The 25,095-nt window shown below is 36.9% G+C and overlaps 1 protein-coding gene across 1 annotated transcript in view; it reads left to right on the top strand.

Moving 5' to 3' along the window:
- The first annotated feature begins 1,914 nt into the window (after nt 1-1,914).
- LOC145689270 (pickpocket protein 19-like) overlaps nt 1,915-25,095 on the top strand; it is a 176,383-nt gene continuing 153,202 nt past the window's right edge. The window contains exons 1-2 of the mRNA XM_081763409.1: nt 1,915-1,951; nt 21,852-21,942. Coding sequence (XP_081619535.1) covers nt 1,915-1,951; nt 21,852-21,942 — 128 coding nt within the window. The remainder of the gene's footprint in view (nt 1,952-21,851; nt 21,943-25,095) is intronic.

Below are 25,095 nucleotides of genomic sequence, written 5' to 3'. Positions count from 1 at the left end.
TTACCCCCGCTAGTTTGTGAGAAGATATGTCACAGTTCATGTTGTTATTTCTTCGTTGCAAAAACACTTCTAGTTGACTCTGTTCATGGTAAATTACTGAACTTATAAACATTTACAATTATTGAAAAATGAATAGTTATTTTTAAACATAAAAAGTCGTTACAGTTCAGTAGAATGCAGAAGTAGATGGAAATGAATGAAAATATTGTTAATTTGTTGACATGTGAAAACTGAATTAGAATAATAAGTGTTTCTCATCCTCTTGTACAGAGGCGGATCTACGATGGACCTCTGGGGGCTCGGTGATTGATAATACTCCTACTTAGAGCTACTTTTAAGAGCTACAAACTCTGGAATGGGTTTTTTATAAAATAATAAAATGAGAAAGCTTCCCTTTCAGAGGGGCAATCACCATGTTCGCCGCCTGGATCCGCCCATGCTCATGTGTAGCAGACTTTGAAGACATTTATTTCGTGTATGCTTCTGCCGATGCTGATTAGGGATGGCCACATCTGGATAATTTTTTATTCTGATATCGGATAGAAACTTATCCGGATTTGTAATATCCGGTTGACGGATAACAAAACCGATGATGGATAACGGATGATGGATAATGTCTGACTGACGGATAATATCCGGATAACGGATGACGGATAAGATCTGGATAACGGATGATAATATCTGGATGTCGGATAATATTCGGATAATGGGTATATCCGGGTAATTTATAAAATAAAGATAAATAATAAGATAATATCTTGAAAATCGATCATTCGGATATCGGATTACATACGGATCACAAATAAAGGGTAATATCCGGATAACATATTTGGTATTAAAAAGAAATAATAACAGAGGGACGTATCAGTCTTTTTTGCTCATGGAGTTGTTAAAAGACGATCATAAGGCAGTGGTCTTTACCATTGAAAGATATTGCTTCTTAAAATGTTTCCTTGTAACTTCCAATTTTCTTGTTCTTGTTGTGGAGCGTGGTGGCTCAATAGTACACCGCAAACTCTGGTGCGTGGAGTCCATATTATTTCAATCCCCGGTCAAGTAACTTTGCGGTGGACAAGATCGTATCCGTAGATTCTCTCAAGGTACTACTTTCATTCTAGTGGGGTCCATATTTTTTCGATCCCCGGTCAAGTAAGTTTGCCGTGGACAAGATCGTATCCCTAGGTTCTCACAAAGTACTCCAGCTTCTTGCCACTTTCATTCTACCAATTCTTCTATTATCGTTTACTGGCTGTAATCATTGGTCGAGGTAGCTCAGAGGTAGAGCATTTCCTCTGGTGCGTGGCGTCCTTACTGTTTCGATCCCCCGCCTGAAAATTTGTGTTGGACAAGATCGTATCCGTGGGTTTTGTCAGGGTATTAGCGCTTCATCCCACATTTCATTCCACCAATTCTTATATTATTATTAATTTGCCTTAATCATTAGGCGCGGTTCCTCAGTAGTAAAGCCTTTTCTCTGGTGGGCCAAGTAAGTTTGTGGTGGACGAGATCGTATCCATGTGTTTTGACAGAGCACTCTCGCTTCCTCGCACATTTCATTCCACCTATTCTTATATTATAATTTACTCTCTTCAATCATTGTGCATAGTGGCTCAGTGGTAGAGAGTTTCTTCAGGTGGGCCAAGTAAGTTTGTGGTGTACAAGATTGTATCCGTCGGTTTTGTCAGGGAACTCCCGCCTTCTCCCAAAATTCATTTAACCAATTCTATTATCATTGACTTACTTCAATCATTGGGCGTAGTGGTTCAGTGGTACAGCGCTTCCTCTGGTTGGCAAAGAAAGTTTGTGGTGGACAAGATCGTATCCGTGTGTTTTGTCAGGGTACTCCTCATTCTTCCCACATTTCATTCCACCAATTCTACAACTATAATTCACTTGCTTCAATCATTGTGTGCAATGGCTCAGTGTTACAGAGCTTCCTTTGGTAGACCAGGTAAGTTTGTGGTGGACGAGGTCGTATCCGTAGGTTTTGTCAGGGTACTCCCGCTTCCTCCCACATTTCATTCCACAAATTCTTCTATTATCATTGACTCTCTTCAGTCATTGGGCGCAGTGGCTCAGTGGTAGAGCCTTTCTTCTGGTGGGTCAAGTAAGTTTCTGGTGTACAAGATTGTATCCGTGGGTTTTGTCAGGGCACTAACGCTTCCTCCCACATTTCATTCTACCAATTCTATTATTGACTTGCTTCAATGCTTGGGCGCAGTGGCTCAGTGGTAAAGTCTTTTCTCTGGTGGGCCAAGTAAGTCTGTGGAGGACAAGATCGTATCTGTCTGTTTTGTCAGGGTACTCCGCTTCTTCCTACATTTCATTCCACCAATTATTCTATTACTGTTGACTTACTTCAATCCTTGGGCGCAGCAGCTCAGTGCAAAAGCGTTTCCCCTTGTGGGCCAAGTAAGTTTGTGGTGAACGAGATCGTATTCGTGGGTTTTCATACGGCATTCCAGCTTCCTCGCACATTTCATTCCACCAATTGTTCTATTATCATTCACTCTCTTCAATCATTGGGCGCATTGGCTCAGTGGTAGGGCGTTTCTTCTGGTGCGACAAGTAAGTTTGTGGTGCACAAGATAGTATCCGTGGGTTTTCTCAGGGTTCTCCCGCTTCCTCCCACATTTCATTCCACCAATTCTTCTATTATTATTGAGTTAATTCAATCATTGTGCGCAGGGGTCAGTGGTACTGCGCTTCATATGGTTGGCCAAGTAATTTTATGGTGGACAAGATTGTATCTGTGGGTTTTGTCAGGGTACTCCCGCTTCCTCCCCATTTCTTTCTACCAATTCTATTATTGACTTGCTTCAATGCTTGGGCGCAGTGGCTCAGTGGTAAAGTCTTTCCAGTCGTGGGCCAAGTAAGTTTGTGGAGGACAATATCGTTTCCGTGTGTTTCATTAGGGTACTCCGCTTCCCCCCACATTTCATTCCACCAATACTTCTATTACTATTGACTTACTTCAATCCTTGGGCGCAGTGTCTCAGTGCAAAAAACGTTTCCTCTGGTGGGCCAAGTAAGTTTGTGCTGGACAAGATGGTATTCATGGGTTAGCATACGGCATCCCAGCTTCCTCGCACATTTCATTCCGCAAATTGTTCTATTATCATTCACTCTCTTCAATCATTGGGCGCAGTGGTTCAGTGGTAGAGCGTTACTTCTGGTGTGCCAAGTAAGTTTGTGGTGCACAAGATAGTATCCGTGGGTTTTGTAAGGGTACTCCCGCTTCTTCCCACATTTCATTCCACCAATTGTTCTATTATTATTGACTTACTTGAATCATTTTGCGCAGTGTCTCAGTGGTACAGCGCTTCCTCTGGTTGGCCAAGTAATTTTCTGGTGGACAAGATAGTATCTGTGGCTTTTGTCCACCAAAAAACTTACTTTGCCCAGCAAAGAAGTGTTGTACAGCCGAGCCACTGCCCCAAAGGATTCAGAAAATTCAATGATAATAGAAGAATTGGTGGAATGAAATGTGGGAGGCAGCGGGAATACCCTGACAAAACTCACAGATACGATCTTGTCCACCATAAAATTACTTGGCCAACCAGAGGAAGCGCTGTACCACTAAGCTACTGCGCACAATGATTGAAGTAAGTCAATAATAATAGAGGAGTTGGTGGAATGAAATGTGGGAAAAAGCAGGAGTACCCTGACAAAAACACGGATACTATCTTGTGCACCACAAACTTACTTAGCGCTCCAGAAGAAACGACCTACCATTGAGCAACTGCGCCTAATGATTGAGGAGAGTGAATGATAATAGAACAATTGGTGGAATGAAATGGGCGAGGAAGATGGAATGCCGTATCAAAACCCACGATTACGATCTCGACAACCACAAACTTACTTGGCCCACCAGAAAAAACGCTATACCACATAGCCACTGCGCAAAATTATTGAAGTAAGTCAATGATAATAAAAGAATTGGTGGAATTAAATGTGGGCGGAAGCGGAAGTACCTTGTCCAAACCCACTGATACTATCTTGTCCACCACAAACTTACTTCGCCCACAAGAGGAAAGGCTTTACCATTGACCCACTGCGCATAAGGATTGAAGGAAGTCAATAATAATAGAAGAATTGATGGAATGAAATGTAAGAGGAAGCGGGAGTACCCTGACAAAACCCACTGATACGATCTTGTCCACCACAAACTTACTTGGCCAGCCAGAGGAAGCGCTGTACCACTGAGCCACAGCTCCGAATGATTGAAGTAATCAATAACAATAGAAGAATTGGTGGAATGAAAAGTGGGAGGAAGCGAGGGTACCCTGACAAAACCCACGGATATGATCTTGTCCACCACAAACTAACTTGGCCAACCACAGGAAGCGCTGTACCAATAAGCCACTACGGCCAATGATTGAAGAAACTCATGGATAATAGAAGAATTGTTGAAATGAAATGAGGAGGATGTGGGAGTACCCTGACAAATCCACGGATACGATCTTGTCCACCACACACTTACTTGGCCAACCAGAGGAAGCGCTGTACAGCATAGCCACTGCGCCCAATGATTGAAGTAAGACGATGATAATAGAAGAATTTGTGGAATGAAATGTGGGAGGAAGCCGGAGTACCCTGAGAAAAAGCCCGCTGATACGGTCTTGTCCCCCACAAAATTACTTTGTCCAGCAAAGAAGTGCTGTACCACTGAGCCGCTGCGCACAATGATTGAAGTAAGTCAATAATAATAGAAGAATTGGTGGAATGAAATATGGGAGGAAGCGGAAGTACCCTGACAAAACCCACGGATACTATCTTGTTCACCGCAAACTTACTTGGCCCACAAGAGGAAACGCTTTTCCACTATGCCACTGCGCCCAAGGATTCAAGTAAGCCAATAGTAATAGAAGAATTGGTTGAATGAAATGAGGGAGGAAGCGGAGTACCCTGACAAAACACACGGATACGATCTTGTCCTCCACAAACTTACTTGGCCCACCAGAGAAAAGACTTTACCACTGAGCCACTGCGCCCAAGCATTGAAGCAAGTCAATAATATAAGGATTGGTGGAACTAAATGTGGTAGGAAGCGGGAGTACCCTGACAAATCCTACGGATACGATCTCGTCCACCACAAACTTACCTGGTCTACAAGAGGAAGCTCTGTAACACTGAGCCAATGCACACAATGATTGAAGCTAGTCAATTATAGTTGTAGAATTGGTGGAGTGAAATGTGGGAGGAAGTAGGAGTACCCTGACAAAATACGCTGATGCGACCATGTACTCCACAAACTTACCTGGCCCACCAGAGAAAAGACTTTACCACTGAACCACTACGCCCAATGATTGAAGTAAGTCAATGATAATAGTAGAATTGGTTAAATGAAATGTGGGAGAAGACAGGAGTACCCTGAGAAAACCCACGGATAGAATCTTGTACACCACAAACTTACTTGGCTCACCTGAAGAAACTCTCTACCACTGAGCCACTACGCACAATGATTGAAGAGAGTGAATCATAATATAAGAGTTGGTGGAATGAAATGTGGGAGGAAAGGAAATACCCTAACAAAACCCACGGATACGATCTTGTACAACACAAATTTTCAGGCAGGGGATCGAAACAGTAAGGACGCCACGCACCAGAAGAATCGCTCTACCCCTGAGCCACCGCGACCAAAGATTAAAGCAAGTAAATTTTAATACAGGAATTGTTGGAGTTAACAGTGCGAAAAGCGGAAGTATCGTGAGAAAACCCACGGATACGATCTTGTCCACCAGCAACTTACTTCGCCGGAGATCGAAACAATAAGGACCCCACGCACCGGAGGAAGCGCTCTGCCACTGTACCACCGCGCCCAATGATTACAGCAGGTCAATGATAATAGAAGAATTGGTAGAATGAAAGTAGTACCTTGAGAGAATCTACGGATACGATCTTGTCCACCGCAAAGTTACTTGACCGGGGATTGAAATAATATGGACCCCACGCACCAGAGTTAGCGGTGTACCATTGAGCCACCACGCTCCACAACAAGAACAAGAAAATTGGAAGTTACTAGGAAACATTTTAAGAAACAACATCTTTCAATGGTAAAGACCACTGCCCAATGATCGTCTTTTAATTACTCCATGAGCAGAAAAGACTGATACGTCCCTCTATTATTATTTCTTTTTAAATACCAAATACGTTATCCGGTATTAACTTTTATTCGTCATCCGTATGTAATCAGCTATCCGAATATTCTATTATCAAGATATTATCCGTTATCTTTATTTTATAAATTACCCGGATATATCCATTATCTGTATATTATCCGACATCCAGATATTACCCGTTATCCGACATCCGGATATCATCCGTTATCCAGATCTTATCCGTCATCCCTTATCCGGATATTATCCGTCAGTCAGACATTATCCGTCATCCGTTATCCATCATCGGTTTTGTTATCCGTCAACCGGATATTACAAATTCGGATAAGTTTCTATCCGATATCAGAATAAAAAGTTATCCAGATGTGGCCATCCCTAATCAGCATCGGCAGAAGCATACACGAAATAAATGTCTTCAAAGTCTGCTACACAAGAGCATGGGCGGATCCAGGGGGCGAACGTGGTGATTGCCCCTCAGAAAGGGAATCTTTCTTATTTTATTATTTTATACAAAACCCATTCCAAAGTTTGTAGCTCTTAAAAGTACCTCTAAGTAGGAGTATTATCAACCACCCTGCCCCCAGAATTCCATCGTAGATCCGCCTCTGTACAAGAGGATGGGAAACACTTATTATTCACATTCAGTTTGCACATCTCAACAAATAAACAATATTTTCATTCACTTCTATCTACTACTGCATTCTACTAAAAGGTAATGACTTTCTATGTTTAAAAATAATTATTCATTTTTACCATGAATAGAGTTCAGTATTTTACCATGAATAGAGTCAACTAGAAGTGACAACAACGAAGTGACAGCAGCGAAGAAATAACAACATGAACTGTGACATATCTTCTCACAAACTATCGAGAGTTGAGAGTCAACAAACTTTACTCGTTCGTTTACCGATTACCTCGAAACCGCGGTAGCCAGAATTAGCCCAGGATAGGAGACTTATATTAAGAAAATGAAAATCTCAGGAAAATGAATAAGTCTTTTAGTCTGAGAGAAAAAAAAAAGAATGAGATCTCTAGTTTCTAGTTCTGTTAGTCTTTTAGCTCTTAGTCCCTACCAAAGTACTGATAGAAATATGGCCAATGAATTATGACTATTTTGTAGAACATTCCATTTTAATATCACAGGAAATTCATCTTCCGGCCGTGTACTGTCGCTGATTTTTGATAACAATCAGAAACAGAAGTAAAAGGTAAATTATAGTAATAGTTTTCTGTTAATTTTTGCATTCAAGGGGAGACGGAATACCTACTTTTATCTTAACATTTGTTTTTCTTAAAATTTCTATTCGGGTTCACACCCTTTCCCCTCAACATTGAATACGGAAATGGAGAATTTATTTAGTATTTGATTGTTGATTCCAGTATATTGCAAGCGTCACTTCTCGGACCTGGGCCTGTGATATGTCGATACATCGCTATCGTCGATATCTATATTATCATATATCAACATTCGATATCGCGAATATATAGACATGAATATATCATTCTAAATTTTCGATATCGATATTCGGGGGCGGCGAGATATAAGGGACCCGTAAGGCTTGCAATGGATGAAGAAATTAAACTTACTTTTTTACAATATTGTTTTCTAATCATAATATCTTTATTACCACAAATTGCAACGTAAATACATCCACTTGCAAATTTGCAATATTATATGGTATAATTTCTTAGGGGCTAGAACTTTTCTGCTCCCTGAAAAAAGAAACAAAAAAATCACGTGCAAAAGCAAGTCCTCCGAACTTTGAACTAGAATTTACCAGAAGAAAGTTTTTTATTTCTCTCTTGAAAATTTGCACCCGTTTTGACCTTTGGGACAGCTCATTGACAAAACGTGCACACATGATCGCTATATGAATTCATGCTTTTAGACAGAGTCAGAAATTTTGAAAAGGAAACGACTTTTTAATAATAATAATAATAATAATACGTATTATTATTATTATTATTATTATTATTATTATTATTATTATTATTATTATTATTATTATTATTATTATTATTATTATTATTATAACACCTGGGTTTACAACTAGGGTCCCATTTCTTTATCTTGCGTGGGAGGGCCGCAAGTCTGCTACACCACTGATGTCCCCTATTATGTGTTTGTCTCTTTTTCGTTTCGTTTAGCTATTTGTTTTTGTGCTATAAGCCTTTTATATGAAACCTTTATATTATATAACTCTTTCTTTTTATGATTTTCCTTTTTTGGGTGGGGAGGGGGAAAGAGAGAAATGCTTTCTTCTTATATCTGTTTCTTACCATTCATCTTGTTTGAACTGCTTAAGTAAGTCATTTTGTATCTTTTGATGTCATCCAACTCCGTCACAATAATAAAATTGTCATTCTTAACAATTTGTTTTATTCTCTTATTTGCAGTTTGCCACACTAATATATTTGTTACAAAATTGAGGTTTGGTACAACGCCTTTCGAATTCGCAACCAACCGATGCCCCGAGCTTTTTAAGTTGCCTGCTATTGCAGGAAAAGGATAATTGCAGGTGGTAATACACTTTTGGAGTCGTGTATACAAACTATTGAGATAATTTAATTTTGAATCGGACAAGAGGAGGTGCTACCAATTTGGCAGCCTATGCTTTGTTATCGTTTTGGCGCGCCTCTAATTGTGTATAAGCGAAAATTTCGCCTGCAAATTTCTCTACAAAGACGTACAAACAAGTGCGAAAGGTTGTGGTTGAATTGAACATGTCGGGAGGGCAACCATTTAGACAGCCCCCACAATGTTTTCATTCTGACAGAGCTCCTAATTGTGTACAAACGAAACTTTCGCCAGCACGTTTCTATACAAACAATGTACAAACGATTGCGGCTATTTACGATTGAATTGGACATGGTGGGGGCTACCATTACACAGCCCCCACTTTGTTTTCGTTCTGGCAGTGACCCTAATTGAGTACAAACCAAAATTTCGCCTGCACATTTCTGTAATAAACCATGTACAAACGATTGCGACAATTTGTGATTGAATTGGATATGGTGGGGGGCTACTACTTAAACATCCCCCAGTTTGTTTTTGTTCTGGCAGTGACCCTAATTGTGTACAAACGAGAATTTGGCCAGCACATTTCTGTACAAACGATGTACAAACGATTGCGACAATTTGTGATTGAATTGGACATGGTGGAGTTGCTACCATTCAGTCAGCCCCCCACGTTGTTTTCGACCTGGCGGCGACCATAATTGTGTGCAAATGAAAATTTGGCCTGCACATTTCTGTGCAAGGGATGTACAAGCGATTACGACAATTTGTGATTAAATTGGACATGTTGGAGGGGCTACCATTCAGCCAGCCCCCACTTTGTTTTCGTTGTGGCGACGTTTCTAATTGTGGAAAAGCTAACATTTGGCCTGCACATTTCTGTAAGAACGATATACAAACGATGGCGATGGTTTTTGATTAAATTGTACATAGAGAGACTACCATTTAGGCCGCTCCCCCACTTTGTTTTCGTTCTGGCGGTTCCCCTAATTGTGTACAAAGGAATATTTCGACTGCACATTTCTGTACAAACAATTGAGACCATTTCCGATTTAGTCAATAAACCATGTACAAACGATTGCGACATTTTGTGATTGAATTGGACATGGTGGCGGGCTACCACATAGACAGCCCCCACCTTGTTTTCGTTCTGGCGGCGCCCCTAATTGTGTAAAAAAATTGCCTGCACATTACTGTACAAGCGATGTACAAACAATTGCGATAATTTGTGATTGAATTGGACATGGTGGGTGGTTACCACTTAGACAGTCTCACCTTTTTTCGTTCTGGCCGCGCCCCTAATTGTGTACAAACGAAAAATTGGCCTGCACACATATGCACAAGCGATGCACAAACGATTGCGACATTTTGTGATTGAACTGGACATGGTGGAATTGCTACCATTCAGTCAGCCCCCACTTGTTTTTGTTGCCCCTAATTTCGTACAAACGAAAATTTGGCTTGCACATTTCTGTACATCCGTTGTAAAAGCGATTGCGACAATCTGTGAATGAATTGGATATGGTGGGGTGCTACAATTTAGACAGCTCCCCACTTTTTTTCGTTTTGGCGGTGACCCTAATTGTATACAAGCAAACATTTGGCCTGCAAATGTCTGTACAAACGACATACAAACGATTGCGACGATTTGTGATTGAATTGGACATGGTGGGGGGCTACAATTTAGACAGCTCCTCACTTGTTTTCATTCTTGCGTCGCCCCTAATTGTGTACAAAAGAAAATTTTAACTGCGCATTTCTGTACAAGCGATGTACCAACGGTTACGCCTATTTCTGATTGAATTGGAAATGGTGGGGGTTACCAGTTAGACAGCCCCCACTTTGTTTTCATTCTGAGGGCGCCACTAATTGTGTACAAACGAAAATTTCACCTGCGCATTTTTGCAATAAACCATGTACACACGATTGCGACAATTTGTGATTGAATTGGGCATGGTGGGGGCTACCACTTAGACAGCCTCCACGTTGTTTTCGTTAGTTTTACGTCCCTAATTGTGTACAAACGAAAATTTGGCCTGCACATTTCTGTACAAGCGATGTACAATCGATTGCGACAATTTGTGATTGAACTGGATATGTTGGAGGGCTACCATTCAGCCAGCCCCCAATTTTTTCGTTCTGTCGGCGCCCCTAATTGTGTACAGACAAAACGTTCGCCTGCGCATTTTTGTACAAACGATGTACAAACGATTGCGACGATTTGTGATTGAATTGGACATGGGGAGAGACTAACATTTAGACAGCTCCCCCACTTTGTTTTCGTTTTGCCGGCGCCCCTACTTATGTACAAACGAAAATTTCGACCTACACATTTCTGTAGAAACGATTGAGACCATTTCCGATTGAGTCTCAGAAGTTGAGGGGGGGGGGTGCTCTCTGAATGGACGTCTGCTTTTCACCTCTAGTATAATGAAATTCTTCCACGAGAAAATGTGTAATCGACAATGTCAGTAGCTACTTCTTCGACTAATATACATTTACAAGTACAGCTTTATTTTCGCCCCTTTTTTCGACAGCTAATCAATTTAAAACCGTGTTCTAATTCAAAGTACTTAACATATTTCTATCGTAAACAAGAATATGTAGTCAACTTTTTAAATATATCGCCCCGCAGAAACCTGTTCAGCGCGTGCAACAAGCAAAAACAACATGTTTGGCGTCTGACAAATGACAAAGGTAAAAAAAAAGCAAAAGCAGCATCGCAGCGCCTTATCGCAGTCAGAGCTGACAACATAGTTTTGATCGTCATTTACGGAAATACGCCTACAAGCGGTGTACAAGAGTTATACAGTTACAATATACCCTGTGCCATTGTAGCGCTACAGGCGGAATGTGCACGAACTACAAATGAATATCTGTCTTACAAGTATGAGTCACTGTTGCACCCTCTTTACATTCTACACATCCTTTTTCTCGCACTTTGTGACTTTGACAAGCAGAAGTAACAGGCTTTCCGAATTCACAACCATAAACTGTTTGTGTACAAAGTACGTTTTCAGTTCTTCGTTCCAGTGAAGTCACATTGGTAAAATTGATATTTAGTATTTTCGAATGACTGTGCGCGCGAAGTACAAGGGTGATGATCGGACAACCGTGTACGGCAGCCAGAAACACCCGCTTGCAATTTTAAATGTAAAATACAAATATAGAGCCTTTACAATGCCGTGAGGATATATATATATATATATATATATATATATATATATATATATATATATATATGACGTTGTGTTTGTAACAGGTTTGGAAAAGAAAACGATTCGGTTTAACTTATCTTACACCAACAAAATGCAAAATTTTAAAGTTATGACAATCTTTAACAACCACGAAGTATCTGTTGTTCTCGCTGTTGAATTTCACTTGTATTTAATGTTAATGATAGAATTATTATTACTTCTTTATGTAGGTTTATATATTAGTTGAATTTGGAGTTGAGGAAAAATGTGGATGCAATATTCACCCGTTAAAAACCAGTTGCTTTTTTCAAGATGTATATCTTTAGAATCAGGTTAGCTCTAAGCAGGAAGAAGCTCCAACGGAAGAGGGCAAGATGACTCTTGTAACTCTGTGATCTCTTAGAATGTGGTTTTACTAGAGGCAAAAAGTGTGTTGTGACCTTGAGTGAAGTCACATTGGTAAAATTGATATCTACAAACCTGTACAAATTAAAAGAAAATTAACGTCTGTTCTAACCTCCGAATATGAATAAGATGGGTCAACGAAATGTGTAGTGCTTTCCTTAATGCAAGAGAATAGCATTTATTTTCACCATGGTGAGATTCTGTCAAGAATCTCCAATGTTCAATTGTTTCCTTTTTAAAGATTAATTATAGATTGATTATAAATTTAATATTTAGGAGTATTTAAAGTTAATCACATTTTTGTGTTAGGTTTAATTCCCGTCCAAGAGATAAAATTAATTTGGGTTTCGTAGGATGGGTGCTGAATTTGATGCTAGCTTCAATTTCCTTTAGAGATCAGATGGTATATTGTAGGAAAACGACTTACATTTAAATTGCATTTATTCTTTCAATGGCACTAAACCTAGGTATTGCAAAGGATAAGAACTTTCAAGGAGGCGTCTTCCCTATACCAGTAGAATTCCCTTGTCTTATGGGCTAACATTATGTCAGGCATCATTCCTATCGAAATTAAATCTTTATTGATTTAACTACTACGAAACTACTTTCAACGTATTTCCTAGTTCAATGTAATTTAATTTATTATAATCTAAATCAGAAAAAGGAATAACCTGAATATTGTACATATTAAATTTGAATTCGGCTCAACAAGGGAAAAATTAACGAGTTGTTGCTATTTAAGAATGATACGGCATTGCAATTTAACATTTCGTTCTCATAAGTTGAAATAATTAATAAATATTTAATAGTTACAAACTTGTTGAATAAAAGCAGTACATAGTTTTAATTACCTCCGATTAGATCCTAGCAAGAAATGTGTAATTTTTACAGATATAACTTATTTCAAAGCGCAATTCACCTTTCTACACTTTCCTAGTCCAGCACTAGGATATAAGTTAGCAGTTCTTCTTCAAACCAGTTCCCGGTTGATCCATATCCATTCTGTTCCTACCTCAACGGCATTCTAAAATAAACATCACACATAAGATTAACGCTCGATTGTTCTAAGGAAAAACATTTAATCAAACTTTCATATGATCAAAGCCGATTTCTCTATCACTATTATTACCCTTTAACTGGTGAATTCTAAGTACGACGTAAGCTAAAACCTCAAAACAGTTTATAAATACATTCCTCTACAAGAAAATAAAAATATTAACAAACTAGCCAAAATAATGAAATAGAAACAAATGATCTACAGTAATAGCCCGCGCGACTATCCATGTCACGAAAATCCGCGCGACTATTGCAGGGTTAATGAAAGTACATAAAATAAAGTTTAAATATAAATGAGCTTTTTCATGTTCTTATAAAATTCATGACAATGTTACATTTATGATCCTAATCTAAGGTGAAGCTAAATTTTCGATAAAAATCATGTGACTCGTATAAGTAGTGGTTTTTGAAATGCACATTAAAGCGCACACATTGGTGCGTGTTTAATTCCAATGATGGGCAGAACAGGTCTTAATTCTTTTGGGTGAAAACGAACTGAAATAAAATGCATCTTTATGTTGTTTCTGTGATAAGATTTTTTTTTTTTTGCCAGAACACGTAGCACTTGTACGTCTTCAACGCTATATATTGAATCTTCAGTTTTGAATTTAAATTTTATATTGACATATACGTATATTTAAAATGTCCAAACTTGTTTTGTTGTATTTTCATATTGTCCACTCCAAACTATCGTACGACATATTAGTGTTTGATGTTCAGAAATGTGAGATAAGAAATTGTTGGATGAGCTGTCTTAGATAAACGTTTTTTGCAAGATATTCATCGTTCAAACATTGGGTGTGTATGATGTTTGGTGGATATCATCGTGACTGTAGAATTTCTCGGAGTTATATAATTTTCTCTTTCATAATCATTTTCTTTCATTAATTAAACATGAATTGATCTACAATGCATAAGCGAGGGCACAAATTTTGAAATTTAATTCCAGGTTTATTTTCGATTTTTATTTCTATTTTTCATGTTTTTTTAAACAATAGTAATACCCAAAAGTACTTTGAAGCATGGACTTCCATACAAATATACTATTTAACACTAGAATTGCTTCCTCTTTCTTGTGTTTAACAACTGCTATTCACTGCTGTAAATATATCATAATCACAGGGCGGAACCAGTAATTTGGTTACCACAACAAATGATTATTATTATTATTATTATTATTATTATTAATAATAATAATAATAATAATAATAATAATGTAACGTAACCGAAATTTACGTTCCAGAACTCCCCATGACATTCTTATTTTAATATTACATTGATAATGTTATTACTAGGAATTTCTCTGTTTCCTTTTTAACGGGTTAATTTCTTTCATTGGTTGTAAAGGATTTAATACCTATCAATTTATTAATTGTACAGTACGTCACGCCTTCACTTCTGTACAAGCACCACAGTCATTCGTTTTTCAGAAGTACTATTTTATGCAAGTCCCGATTATTAGATGGTATTTATGTCCATGTTAGATCGGAAAATCATTTATCTACTGTACTATTTTATGTTTAAGTAAGTAGGAAATGTTTACTGATTCCTTTACATTAAATTATTAAACTGTTGGTTTGTAACATGGAGTTCTCTCATGATCCATCAATTCTCAGTTGCTTCTTTCCTTTGTATACTTTTAGTATTTAAAAATATTTAATCCAATTTCTGAGTTCTGGCGCATTTCGGACTTTTCTTCATCGCTAATATATATATATGTCGAATTCTTTAAAAAAAATATGCATCATTTTACAAATATTTTACAAACAAAGCTTACAGATAAACGTATTATCGACTAAACATATACCTTTTCAGTGAAATATTTTTATGATTTCTTGCTATCAAAAGTTTGATTACGATTTTGTATAATTATACATATGTTATTTACTCACATATATTTTTACTTTTCTGTTTTCCTACTCAAGTTCCTCGAAGCATGTTCTGCACACAAGGGGTTGAATGATGCCTGCACTCCAAGCATTTTCCACTCATCAAAAGTATCAAAATGTCAAGAAAGGCACGTTTCGTCTGTAAGTTTTCCATCCCGGTCACGTACAAATCTCTTTCTAACACTGTCAATGTAAATATTGCTACAATCAACTATAAGTCTGAAAATGTTTGCATCTAAAAGGAATTCTATACATTCAAGTTACGGCAACGCAGACCTGGCCTCACCTTTAGGTCCAGGAAAACGAAGCAAAATGTTATGGGAACGAGTGCAAATATTACAAGTAGGACTTTTTTCTCATCTAAAATTTTCTTTTGCTACATAATAATTTACTTTACAACTGTCCTTCCTACCATTATCATCAACAGGTATCAGTGATTCCTGCCACGCGGAATTCTCAGTAATGTGTTCTGAATGTTCAATACTTCTGTGTCCGAAAAATGTGGTTCTTCCGTCTCAAAATGTTCTTCCCATCACTATTGCAATCAAGAAAACATTCCTCATCAGAACTGGCATTTCGCAAACTCATTGACCATCTAATCAACACTCAAACTATGATAAAAAAAAACTGTTGACGTTTTGGAACACTTATGACAGCAATAGTCGCGCGGGTTATAGATGTAGCCCATCAAAATTTCAAGTAGAATAACAATGAGCTCGTATCGATTTTACGTTGTACCACACATTAAGCACGCAGAATGTTAGTTAATAGAAAGGTACACACACACCGTTTGTTTTAGCATCTCAAACTACTTTGCGGCAAGGAAAACAAAAACGCTGGGCTACAATAGTAGCCCGCACGCGTATTACAGGGTTAATGTGTTTTATGAAATTTCAGAAATAACTTGATATTTTCAAATGCTATTAAGTCGTATTCTTTGTTTAGTAATAATTATGTAAAATGTTTTCTGCACATGAGCTACTACTTCATATTCATTTACCTGCAGCTATTGCAGCAAATAAACAGCCTTCTTTGGAATAGTAATGTGCATTGTAGTAAGGTTTATTAGTGGTGAATGCTGTGAAGATTATATCAGTATATTTGAATTTTTTCCTTATGTGTTATGATACCGAATTTCTTAAACATACAGGTGTTTTAATATGAACCGCGGGATTTCAATGCCTTGCATTTATTACATTTAAGGTAGCAATTCAAACAGTGTTTGATAAATGTGTTCAATGTGAGCACTATTAGTAACGGTTCGAGTGGACAGGCGTTCTTCAAAAACCTTGAGCAGCGTTCTTTGGATTATTTAACGCAACAATTGCTTTAATATTCTTTCCCAAGTCGACTAGGTCACATGGTTGCGGAGGCACATGCAGATGACCTTTTGTAAATCCCCAAAGGTAAACATCATGTGGCGTCAGATTTGGGGGACGTGGAGACCTTGCGAAACAAGCTCTGCCATTCGGAATTTCGGCCAATCAGGGTGGGGTATCAATCTCTTCTAGTGGTAAACAGAAAAAAAACAGTATGTAGCCATGTATACGTACAAATGTGCTGCAGTAGCTCTTTCATTGGGTGTACTATTTATAATTGCGACTTAATAGTAGTAAATACTACAAAACTTTACAACTCCGATATTTTCTTTCAAATACCTTGTATAATACATGATATAGTTAAAATAACAGTTACAATATTAGACAATTGCAAACCTTATCGTCTCTTAACGATACCAATATATTTATTTTAAAGGTATAGACCTGAAGGACAAATACAAAAGTGTGAATCAAATGTTATCCTATATAGTGAATTATAGACTCCTGACGTGTTTCTTACTGTCAGGTGTATATACAAGTAATTATTTTCTTAACTGTTTACTACCATAGGCAAAATACACCGTAATGTACCAAAATTTCTATTATCGTTAACGAATCAACTCTAATTAAGAAAACGTTTACTTTGGCTTTACTGTAAGCTATTTTATTCGTCTGAGAGGTATATGTTAACATTGCCATTAACATCGCAATTCCCACCCAGTACCTAATCCAGAGAACATTAATTATTAGCAAAGAGTTAAAATCAGACATTTTTGAATTCACAGAAAACGGTAATGAATAATTTCCGTGCAACAATTACATCTTATTATTGAGTTTCAATATTTATGATAATACTGAAATTTAAAATATACGTTATTTCAGTATATTCATAACATTCTTACCAAACATTCTATCATTGGGTGTAGTAATATCTTAGTAATATAAGAAAGTATATTCATAACATACATAATAAGAAGACGACATGAGTTAGAAATGGAAACTGTTCTTCACATCTTTAATCGATATGAAAATCGCTATGTCAGTATCGTAACCAAGGGATTTAATATTCTTACAATATATACTCTTAAATTAAAACAATAAATGCTGAGACTACGTCGGAAAATATAAAAGTTTGATTCACTCATATATTCCTTTCCGTCGTCGATATCTGGTATTCAAACCGAATGTTGTAGTTTATTTCTATTGCTTTGTCTTGCAATTGCGGAATAAGGTTAGTAAATTAAACATGCAAACTGAACTTATATATATGAGCGACTTTAGCAAATATAACTGTAAGACTCAGTTGCGGTGAAATTCATTTACTAGATGGAATGGATCGCAGAATATTATGAAGGTAATTGAAATTGAGAAATATTCTCTAAATGTCAGAGGTGGGTTGTTTGGTATGTTTCTTGCATTGAATTTTCATTGGTATGTTTTATCCTCTTCCCCAGTTAACCCGAAAGTTAGAGAATGTGACATATCATTATGATTCCCCAAGTCGCTCACATATAAATGTATATATAATTGTTCTTTTGTAACATCCTACTTGTACGAAACAGTTCAGTGTTCAAAAGTGAATTAGTAGTTTCTATTTTCTTATGGTTTCAAAAGATGGATAAAGTCTAAAGAGGCATGTTCTTTGGACGCTCTATAATTTGTAATCACCGCTTTCCATCTTAGAGAAACTCAAATATTAGTAGAAAATCAAAATTGGCACCTTTTACATTCCATAGTTATAAGAAAAGCAAGTAAAGGATCACATCTGATTATTTGGTTCTGTATGATTTAGTAACATGTACCTCTTACTCCTTGATTTTTTTAAAATTATTAAAATAAGTATTATTTTTACTTTTTAGGACTATTTATGTTGTATAGAAATGCATATTCAGACTGACATATTCGTTCATTTTATCATATTTGGAATTATAATAGAGAAATACATGGGCAAATAGCTGTTTAAGCGGTTGATAATTATATTTTAAAAGGCAAAGAACTCTTTAAGGGGTTGATAACCTGTTTTGGAAAAGCCACTTATGTTAGAAAGTTAGTTCCCTGATTTTATGCATCGATTTGAAAACTTAAATTATTTGTTTTTACATCTTTGAAGAAGAAAAGTTAAGAAATACGATGGAAATCATGATGAGACGTTGAGTCAATTAAATATAATAGTTTTCTTATATTTATATTCTCGTTATTGTTCTGATACCTTAAAAAGGAAGATAGATTGACAAACAAGCATAATAATTCTATAAAATTCTGAATACATATACTGTACATATAAGAGTTGCGTAGTCTCAAACCTCAGACCAGATATATAAGAAAAACATATGGAAAAATATTACTTGTGTTTAACGTGAACCTAGTATAGGTTTAAATATCATATTAAAAAGTGTTATTAAAAACGTTGCAAATCCAAAATGATTTTAATTAGATTCAAACAAGCATACTTGTTTTCATTCGGAATGAATTATCATGAAACGGGAAATTTATTTAGAAGGAACGTGCATGTGATAAATATTCTGCCAGTTGTAATTTAAATAACCCCATATTTACAGTTGTGGATAAAGAAGTATGTATAATTCATCCCTTGATGTTCGATTCTTGGAATGTTTTCAATATCTTGACATTTGTACGCGTGAAATATAGTTACGGACGTACTTACGTCATATTTACTTCTACATAAAAACATAGAAAATGACTCAAAATCAGAAACAATCTTTTACTAGAATGTTTCTATATCTAGGACATAGCTGCTATTAATATTATCTAGGAATTTAAATAATGTCATTTCTACTGGAGTGATTGTAGAAGGGGTAAGTTGAGTAAAATTACATGTCCATAATACGATTTATTTACTGCGAGCAGTTCCATTAATTATTCCCTGTTCAATTTTATTTAGATAGCAACAGTGGCAATCCAGTTACAGATTTGATTAACAAAACTCATCAATATCGCATTTAACAAAATATTATTATACATGATATTAGTCTTTTCATGTACCTGATCTTTACAGGAGGCAATCGAAATTTAGTGTAAATAGAAAGTTTATTTCGTTTCAATACGAAATAGCCTAGTATGTAAATGTCTGAGATACAGCATTATTTTCGTAAAGTTGTGGAATAATATTAAGTTGTGTTGATTTTGATATAGGGTTTTTGTTAGTGATGAGTGTTGTCTGTGACGCTCGAAGTACGCTAAAAACTAAAATATGGAATGCTGCTGCCGTTCCTAAATATAAACTTGTGACACATATTCGTCGCTCCAAAATGTAGCAAGATTTATTGAACTTTAGAAGTTGAACTAGGTTCATGGAGATAATTATGTTCCTTTTTAGTTAACTTTTGCATGGCACAATAATTTCTTGCTGTCAGGAAGGGTGAGAAAAATAGCGAGAGCCTAAGTCCGACATTGCTGTCCATGCAATCTATATACGAAGTTAGATGTATCGTTAGGAAATAAAGCATACATTAAGTATCTTGTTTGTATCAGAACTCAAAGGTCTGAATAACGAGACAGTTCACCAAATATAAATGGGAAATTTAAAGTAACGTAATCTCTGTGCAGGTTTCAGTTCATTTTCTTATGAAAGGAACATAACTAGGAATTGATGTACTTTCTTATGACTGAATTAGAAGCATAATTATTGGGTTGAATATTGACTATATTTCAGCCATCTATAAAGCTGTGGCAAATACCTTAAAAACATTTAAATTTTCATTAGACCATCTAAAGTTTCCTGTTGCTACAGGAGGTTCTATCTTTGAGTAAACAAATATACGTTGTAGTACATTTATTTTTACATACACAGACCTATTTCCCATAACGACACCGTTTATGCAATGAGACTTCACTTTCCTCTTTACCGTTAGTTCACTGCGGAAATAGCATTTAAATAAATTACACGAACTATTCTACAGCCTGGTTTACTTTATTCTTTTATTCGTAGTATTATATAACATTGATGTTACGTTCTTCGCATCCAAAAAGCAACATATAAACGTACGAGGTACAGTCCACATGTATACAATATTATTATTAAAATGGAAATCTTAACATTAACAAAGTTTAACTTTCTCAGATTTCCAACTCATACATCGCATTTTCGGTAATCTTGTTTCCAGTGAAGAATCGGACAGGAAAATTAATGAGGAAGCTCAATTTTGTTCTACTTCACATCAAGCATGAAAATCTCCTTCTTTTCTCTTGAGGTAATTACCTCTTATTATTGTCATGCTGTCATGATGCAATACGTGATCCTATCACATTATATAATGTGTTTTATCTAATACAGTATATTTGATGATTGTACAAAATACAAACTATATTTAGATACTTGTCACTTTCTCCTTTTACTATTTTCTTATCACCCATAACTGAGGCAATAAGGAAAGTATATAAATGTCTGCTACGAAGTGTGTTTAATAAAGAGTGATAATAAAGCTGTCATGTCAAAATTACATATGTTTATCCTGTAATACTCGAATTACGTTCAATAAAACCAGTACGCAAAGCAATGAACTTCGACCAATATTAATGCACTGAGGAAACATCTGTGTAAGCAATATTTTAGACATACGGACAAAAATCATCTCGTAATTTTCACAGCTTCTAGACAGTTTGGAAAACGGCGTGCTTTGAGATGGAGCTATGGGCGTACAAAAACGTAACTAGGAGCAATTTCTAGACTACGAAATATTCAAGATTTGGGACCGTCTCAATGATCTTATTGGAGATAAACACCATTACACTTATGTAAGTAACAAGGTCATGCACAATATTGTTAGTTTCTAGTGCTTGACGTGATTTGTTTCTCTTCTTAGGGAGACGACCTTTTAGCATTAGATTCAAAACATTGATTTGATACTCTCAGTTTATAGCCTTGTCGGCCTGGACCATACTTGTGGAAACTGTGCAGGAAGAAATTTCGAGGTCGTAAAGAGGAATGTTCATTTTAGATGATGATTGCAGTTGCTCTACAATTGAGGCATACATAACGTTCAGATAGTCAGTTGTGCACGTCCATATACGAACTACCAATCGCATCGCGTCCTTGTCGCAATTACCAGTGGTTGCAGTTTTTATTGAACAGCCTTATCTTTTTCGTATAAATATCTTATTAACATTGCTTGACGAATATTAGCAGTAGTAAATACTTGGTGTCCTTATTACCAAGAACGTACACTAAAAGGCTTGTTGCTCTGCGTTAAGAAAGCCCTTTTCATAACTAAAAATCTTATTAATTCTAAATTTTGTATGAAACTTTACATTACAAACTTTATGTAGATCTTATAACCTTATATCTTCACATGTAGGATACTCTTATTATTTCTTATATTCTATTTCAGAGATGCTTCGCTATTTTGAGAAAGTATTTTCTGAGACTAGCTTCCATGGACTAAAGGAGTCCTCAAAGAGAAAACATGGAGCAATGCCAAGGTAATCCATAATATTTCTCTTTCAAACTTGCTGGACTACTCCCATTGTAAAAATTGGATATTTGAAGTAAGGAGAAATATGTAATTTATTATTAGTATATTATATAGTATCAATAACTCCTAAATATATATACCTTTGCATGATTATTGGTAAAGATGTATCAAAAAGGGGTAGACTGACTGAATCAAAACGAACTATATATATATCCCTCTACCAATATGGAGACCGTCACAAAACGTATCCTTTTTGCAACCGGTAGAACGGCTGGAGTATAGAATATTTGTTTTGGATATGTCGTCTCTAGACATTGAGGATGACACCGTAGTCAACTTTTTTTCTTCAAAATTGATGTATTTCTGTCTGTTCCCAAACTGGCGTTCTTCTGGAGACAATTCACTCAAGTACCTCTTCGGAGTACAGTATAGATGCTTTTTTGCGTACAGTTCAGGCAATTTCTGCGCCCATTCAAGCAGAAGTACCAAAGTTTGCTTGGGCGTCCAATTAGCCTTACAATGAAGCGGACTTGCGGCGAAGCTGTGTATAGATGTTTTACGCACCTCTAATTATGGTAACAGATATATATATATATATATTGGTCTGATAGAGCGACGAGCTCTTTATTCTGTTCGTTCAGCTTTTTACTATATACAAGGAGTATCAGACCACCAGTCCCTGGCACTTTTCTCGCCTCGTAGTGCACGTAGACATTTCAAACAAAAAATGAACTACCAAATCGTACGTGAAGAAGCAAATAGGTTTGCTTCTGTATCCAGTGGCTTAGCGGGAATACTTCCACGGGGGACCAACTTCAAAAATTTTAAATGGAATACTTCCACGGGTGATCAACTTTAAAAAATGTATGTGGAAAGTGGTATCAGTTTCGATTTTTTTGGAAGTATTATTGAAAAAAAAGCAATTTTGCAGGAAACACTTTTCGTTAAATCCTATGGTTTGGCATCTATGTGTGCTATATGTTGTTGAATTGCTTTCAGACCACCCGTCCCACGCACTTTTCTCAGTTCGTACTTCGTAGTGCAGGTAGACACTTCAAACAAAGAAAAAAATGAATGACCAAATCTTATGTGAAGAATCAAACTGTGATTGTTCCATATTCAGTGAGGTAGCGAGAATACTTCCGCGGGGTATCAACTCCAAAATTTCAAATGAAGAGTGGTACCAATTTCGATTCATTTGGAAGTATTATTGAAAAGGAAAAAACTTTACTTTTACTTTTACATTTTTCGTTAAACTCTACTGTTTTGCATCTATGTATTATTTGCTGTTGAATTGCAACTAAGAAAAACAGTTTTAGTTGGTAATGACTCCAAACGAACATCAGATAGCACATGTTCTATTAACAAGTTGTTGAAAACTCTTTACTGCATTCAGTATCAAACGTTGGGGCATATCTCGTCTACTTATCAACAAACGAAAACAATATTACAGGACAGTACTAGTTTAAATTAGGAATCTAAATCAATTTAAAACAAGAACAGAGAAAAACACTCTTTGGTTTTAACTACGTATGAAACAAATTTTGATTTAAAGTCCAACAACAACCCCACTCCCCAACAAAATCAAACTTACGAAATCACTGTCACTCTCTTAGTCTTCTTAACGTATGTAAACATTTTAATAAGTCACTTTTCGGAGCTCATTGCACAAACAATTGTTCAAGAATAGTACAAATAAACAAACTGACGATAATAAATAAAATAAATAACATGAACTGCAAGTTCTGAACATTCTCACCAAAATATCGTACCCCCCTCCAAAAAAATAAAACTCACAATAAATGTTCAAATGTTCGTCCAGCACGTGCGATACACATTCGAATGCGCACCGGGACATTGTGGATTGCTCTTAATACTTCATTTCCTCTTAGTCCATGGCTCATTATGTCTTAGCTTGTAGTAGGGCGCTCTTGTTAAACCAGCTCCTTGACACGTCCCCAAAAGAAAAATCGAGAGGAGCCAAGTCCGGAAAACGAGCTGACCAGGAAACGGCCTCCTCTTCCGATCCACCTGTTTGGAAATAAATAAGCAACAGTTTGTCTGGCAACTCTTGCAAAATGAGCAGAGTAACCGTCTTGTAATCACATTATTTCACGAGTTTCTAATGAGACCTCTCCCAAGAGCCCACAAAGAACATCTGACAAAAAATTAGCGTATCCTACTTCTGTTAATGTACCTTCGAAGAAATAAGGACCAATTTGGCCTCCCAATATTCCACATTAGACATTTAGACTCCAGATATGTTGATTGTCGACTTCACGTTCCCAGTGAGCATTCTCGCTGGACTAGTAGTGAGCGTTGTGTACTTTGACCTACATTAATCTTGAAGGTCGCCTCATCCGTACACAGAATTTTCTGGTGAAACATGGGTTCCTGGCGCTTACCCATTGACAAAACTCCAGATGGTTATGGAAATCTTATTCTCGGAATTTTTCGTGCAGACGAACATGATAAGGATTTAACGCGTTATTGTGCAGAATCCGGCAAACCATTATGTGGCTCAGAGCAGCATCCCTAGGTAATCGTCCTGTTGAGATTTGGGGAACCATATGGACAGCATCATGGATGTCGGGAGATCGTTTATCCTGAACATGGCTCCTGATCTGCAGACGTTTGTTGTGGTGAAAGTGGACGTGCCAAATCCTTTTCACACAAAGTGCCGATCAGATACTCGTGGTTGTTTGCGGACAGATAGTTAGTGTCTGTGAATATCTGAGGGTTCAGTGAATATATTCTGGTGAAGGCAAATCGGATGAGAGCTACGTCCATTTGACATATCTTTTGGCAAGCCTCTGAAACAAGATGCGCTACATCGTATTCGGATGTCTTTACTCCAGCATTCTTGCGCATCCACAGTGAACGAGCATCAATGTATGCGTCTTGAAATGGTTTCATAAAACACCCATCAATGAGTTGAGTCTTGTGAGTGATATGTGGAGGAGTACTGAGCAGTGAATCCTGTGATCCCTCGCATATTTAATCACTTTCAGTTCTTTATGGTTGCCATGTCCATCAACAATTAGCAGAACTGGGATGTGAGGGGAAGGATGACAGAATTTCACAAAGTGGTGCAACGAAGTTGTTTTTTTTTTTTTAAAAAAAGTATCACTCTTTATCCAATCAGTATTTTGTGCTACAG

The sequence above is a fragment of the Thermobia domestica genome, chromosome 7 (assembly GCF_964235325.1).
Source record: "Thermobia domestica chromosome 7, izTheDome1.hap1.1, whole genome shotgun sequence".
Lineage (NCBI taxonomy): Eukaryota > Metazoa > Arthropoda > Insecta > Zygentoma > Lepismatidae > Thermobia > Thermobia domestica.
The sequence above is the reverse complement of the archived record's forward strand: the minus strand, read 5'-3'. Positions and strand labels throughout refer to the sequence as shown.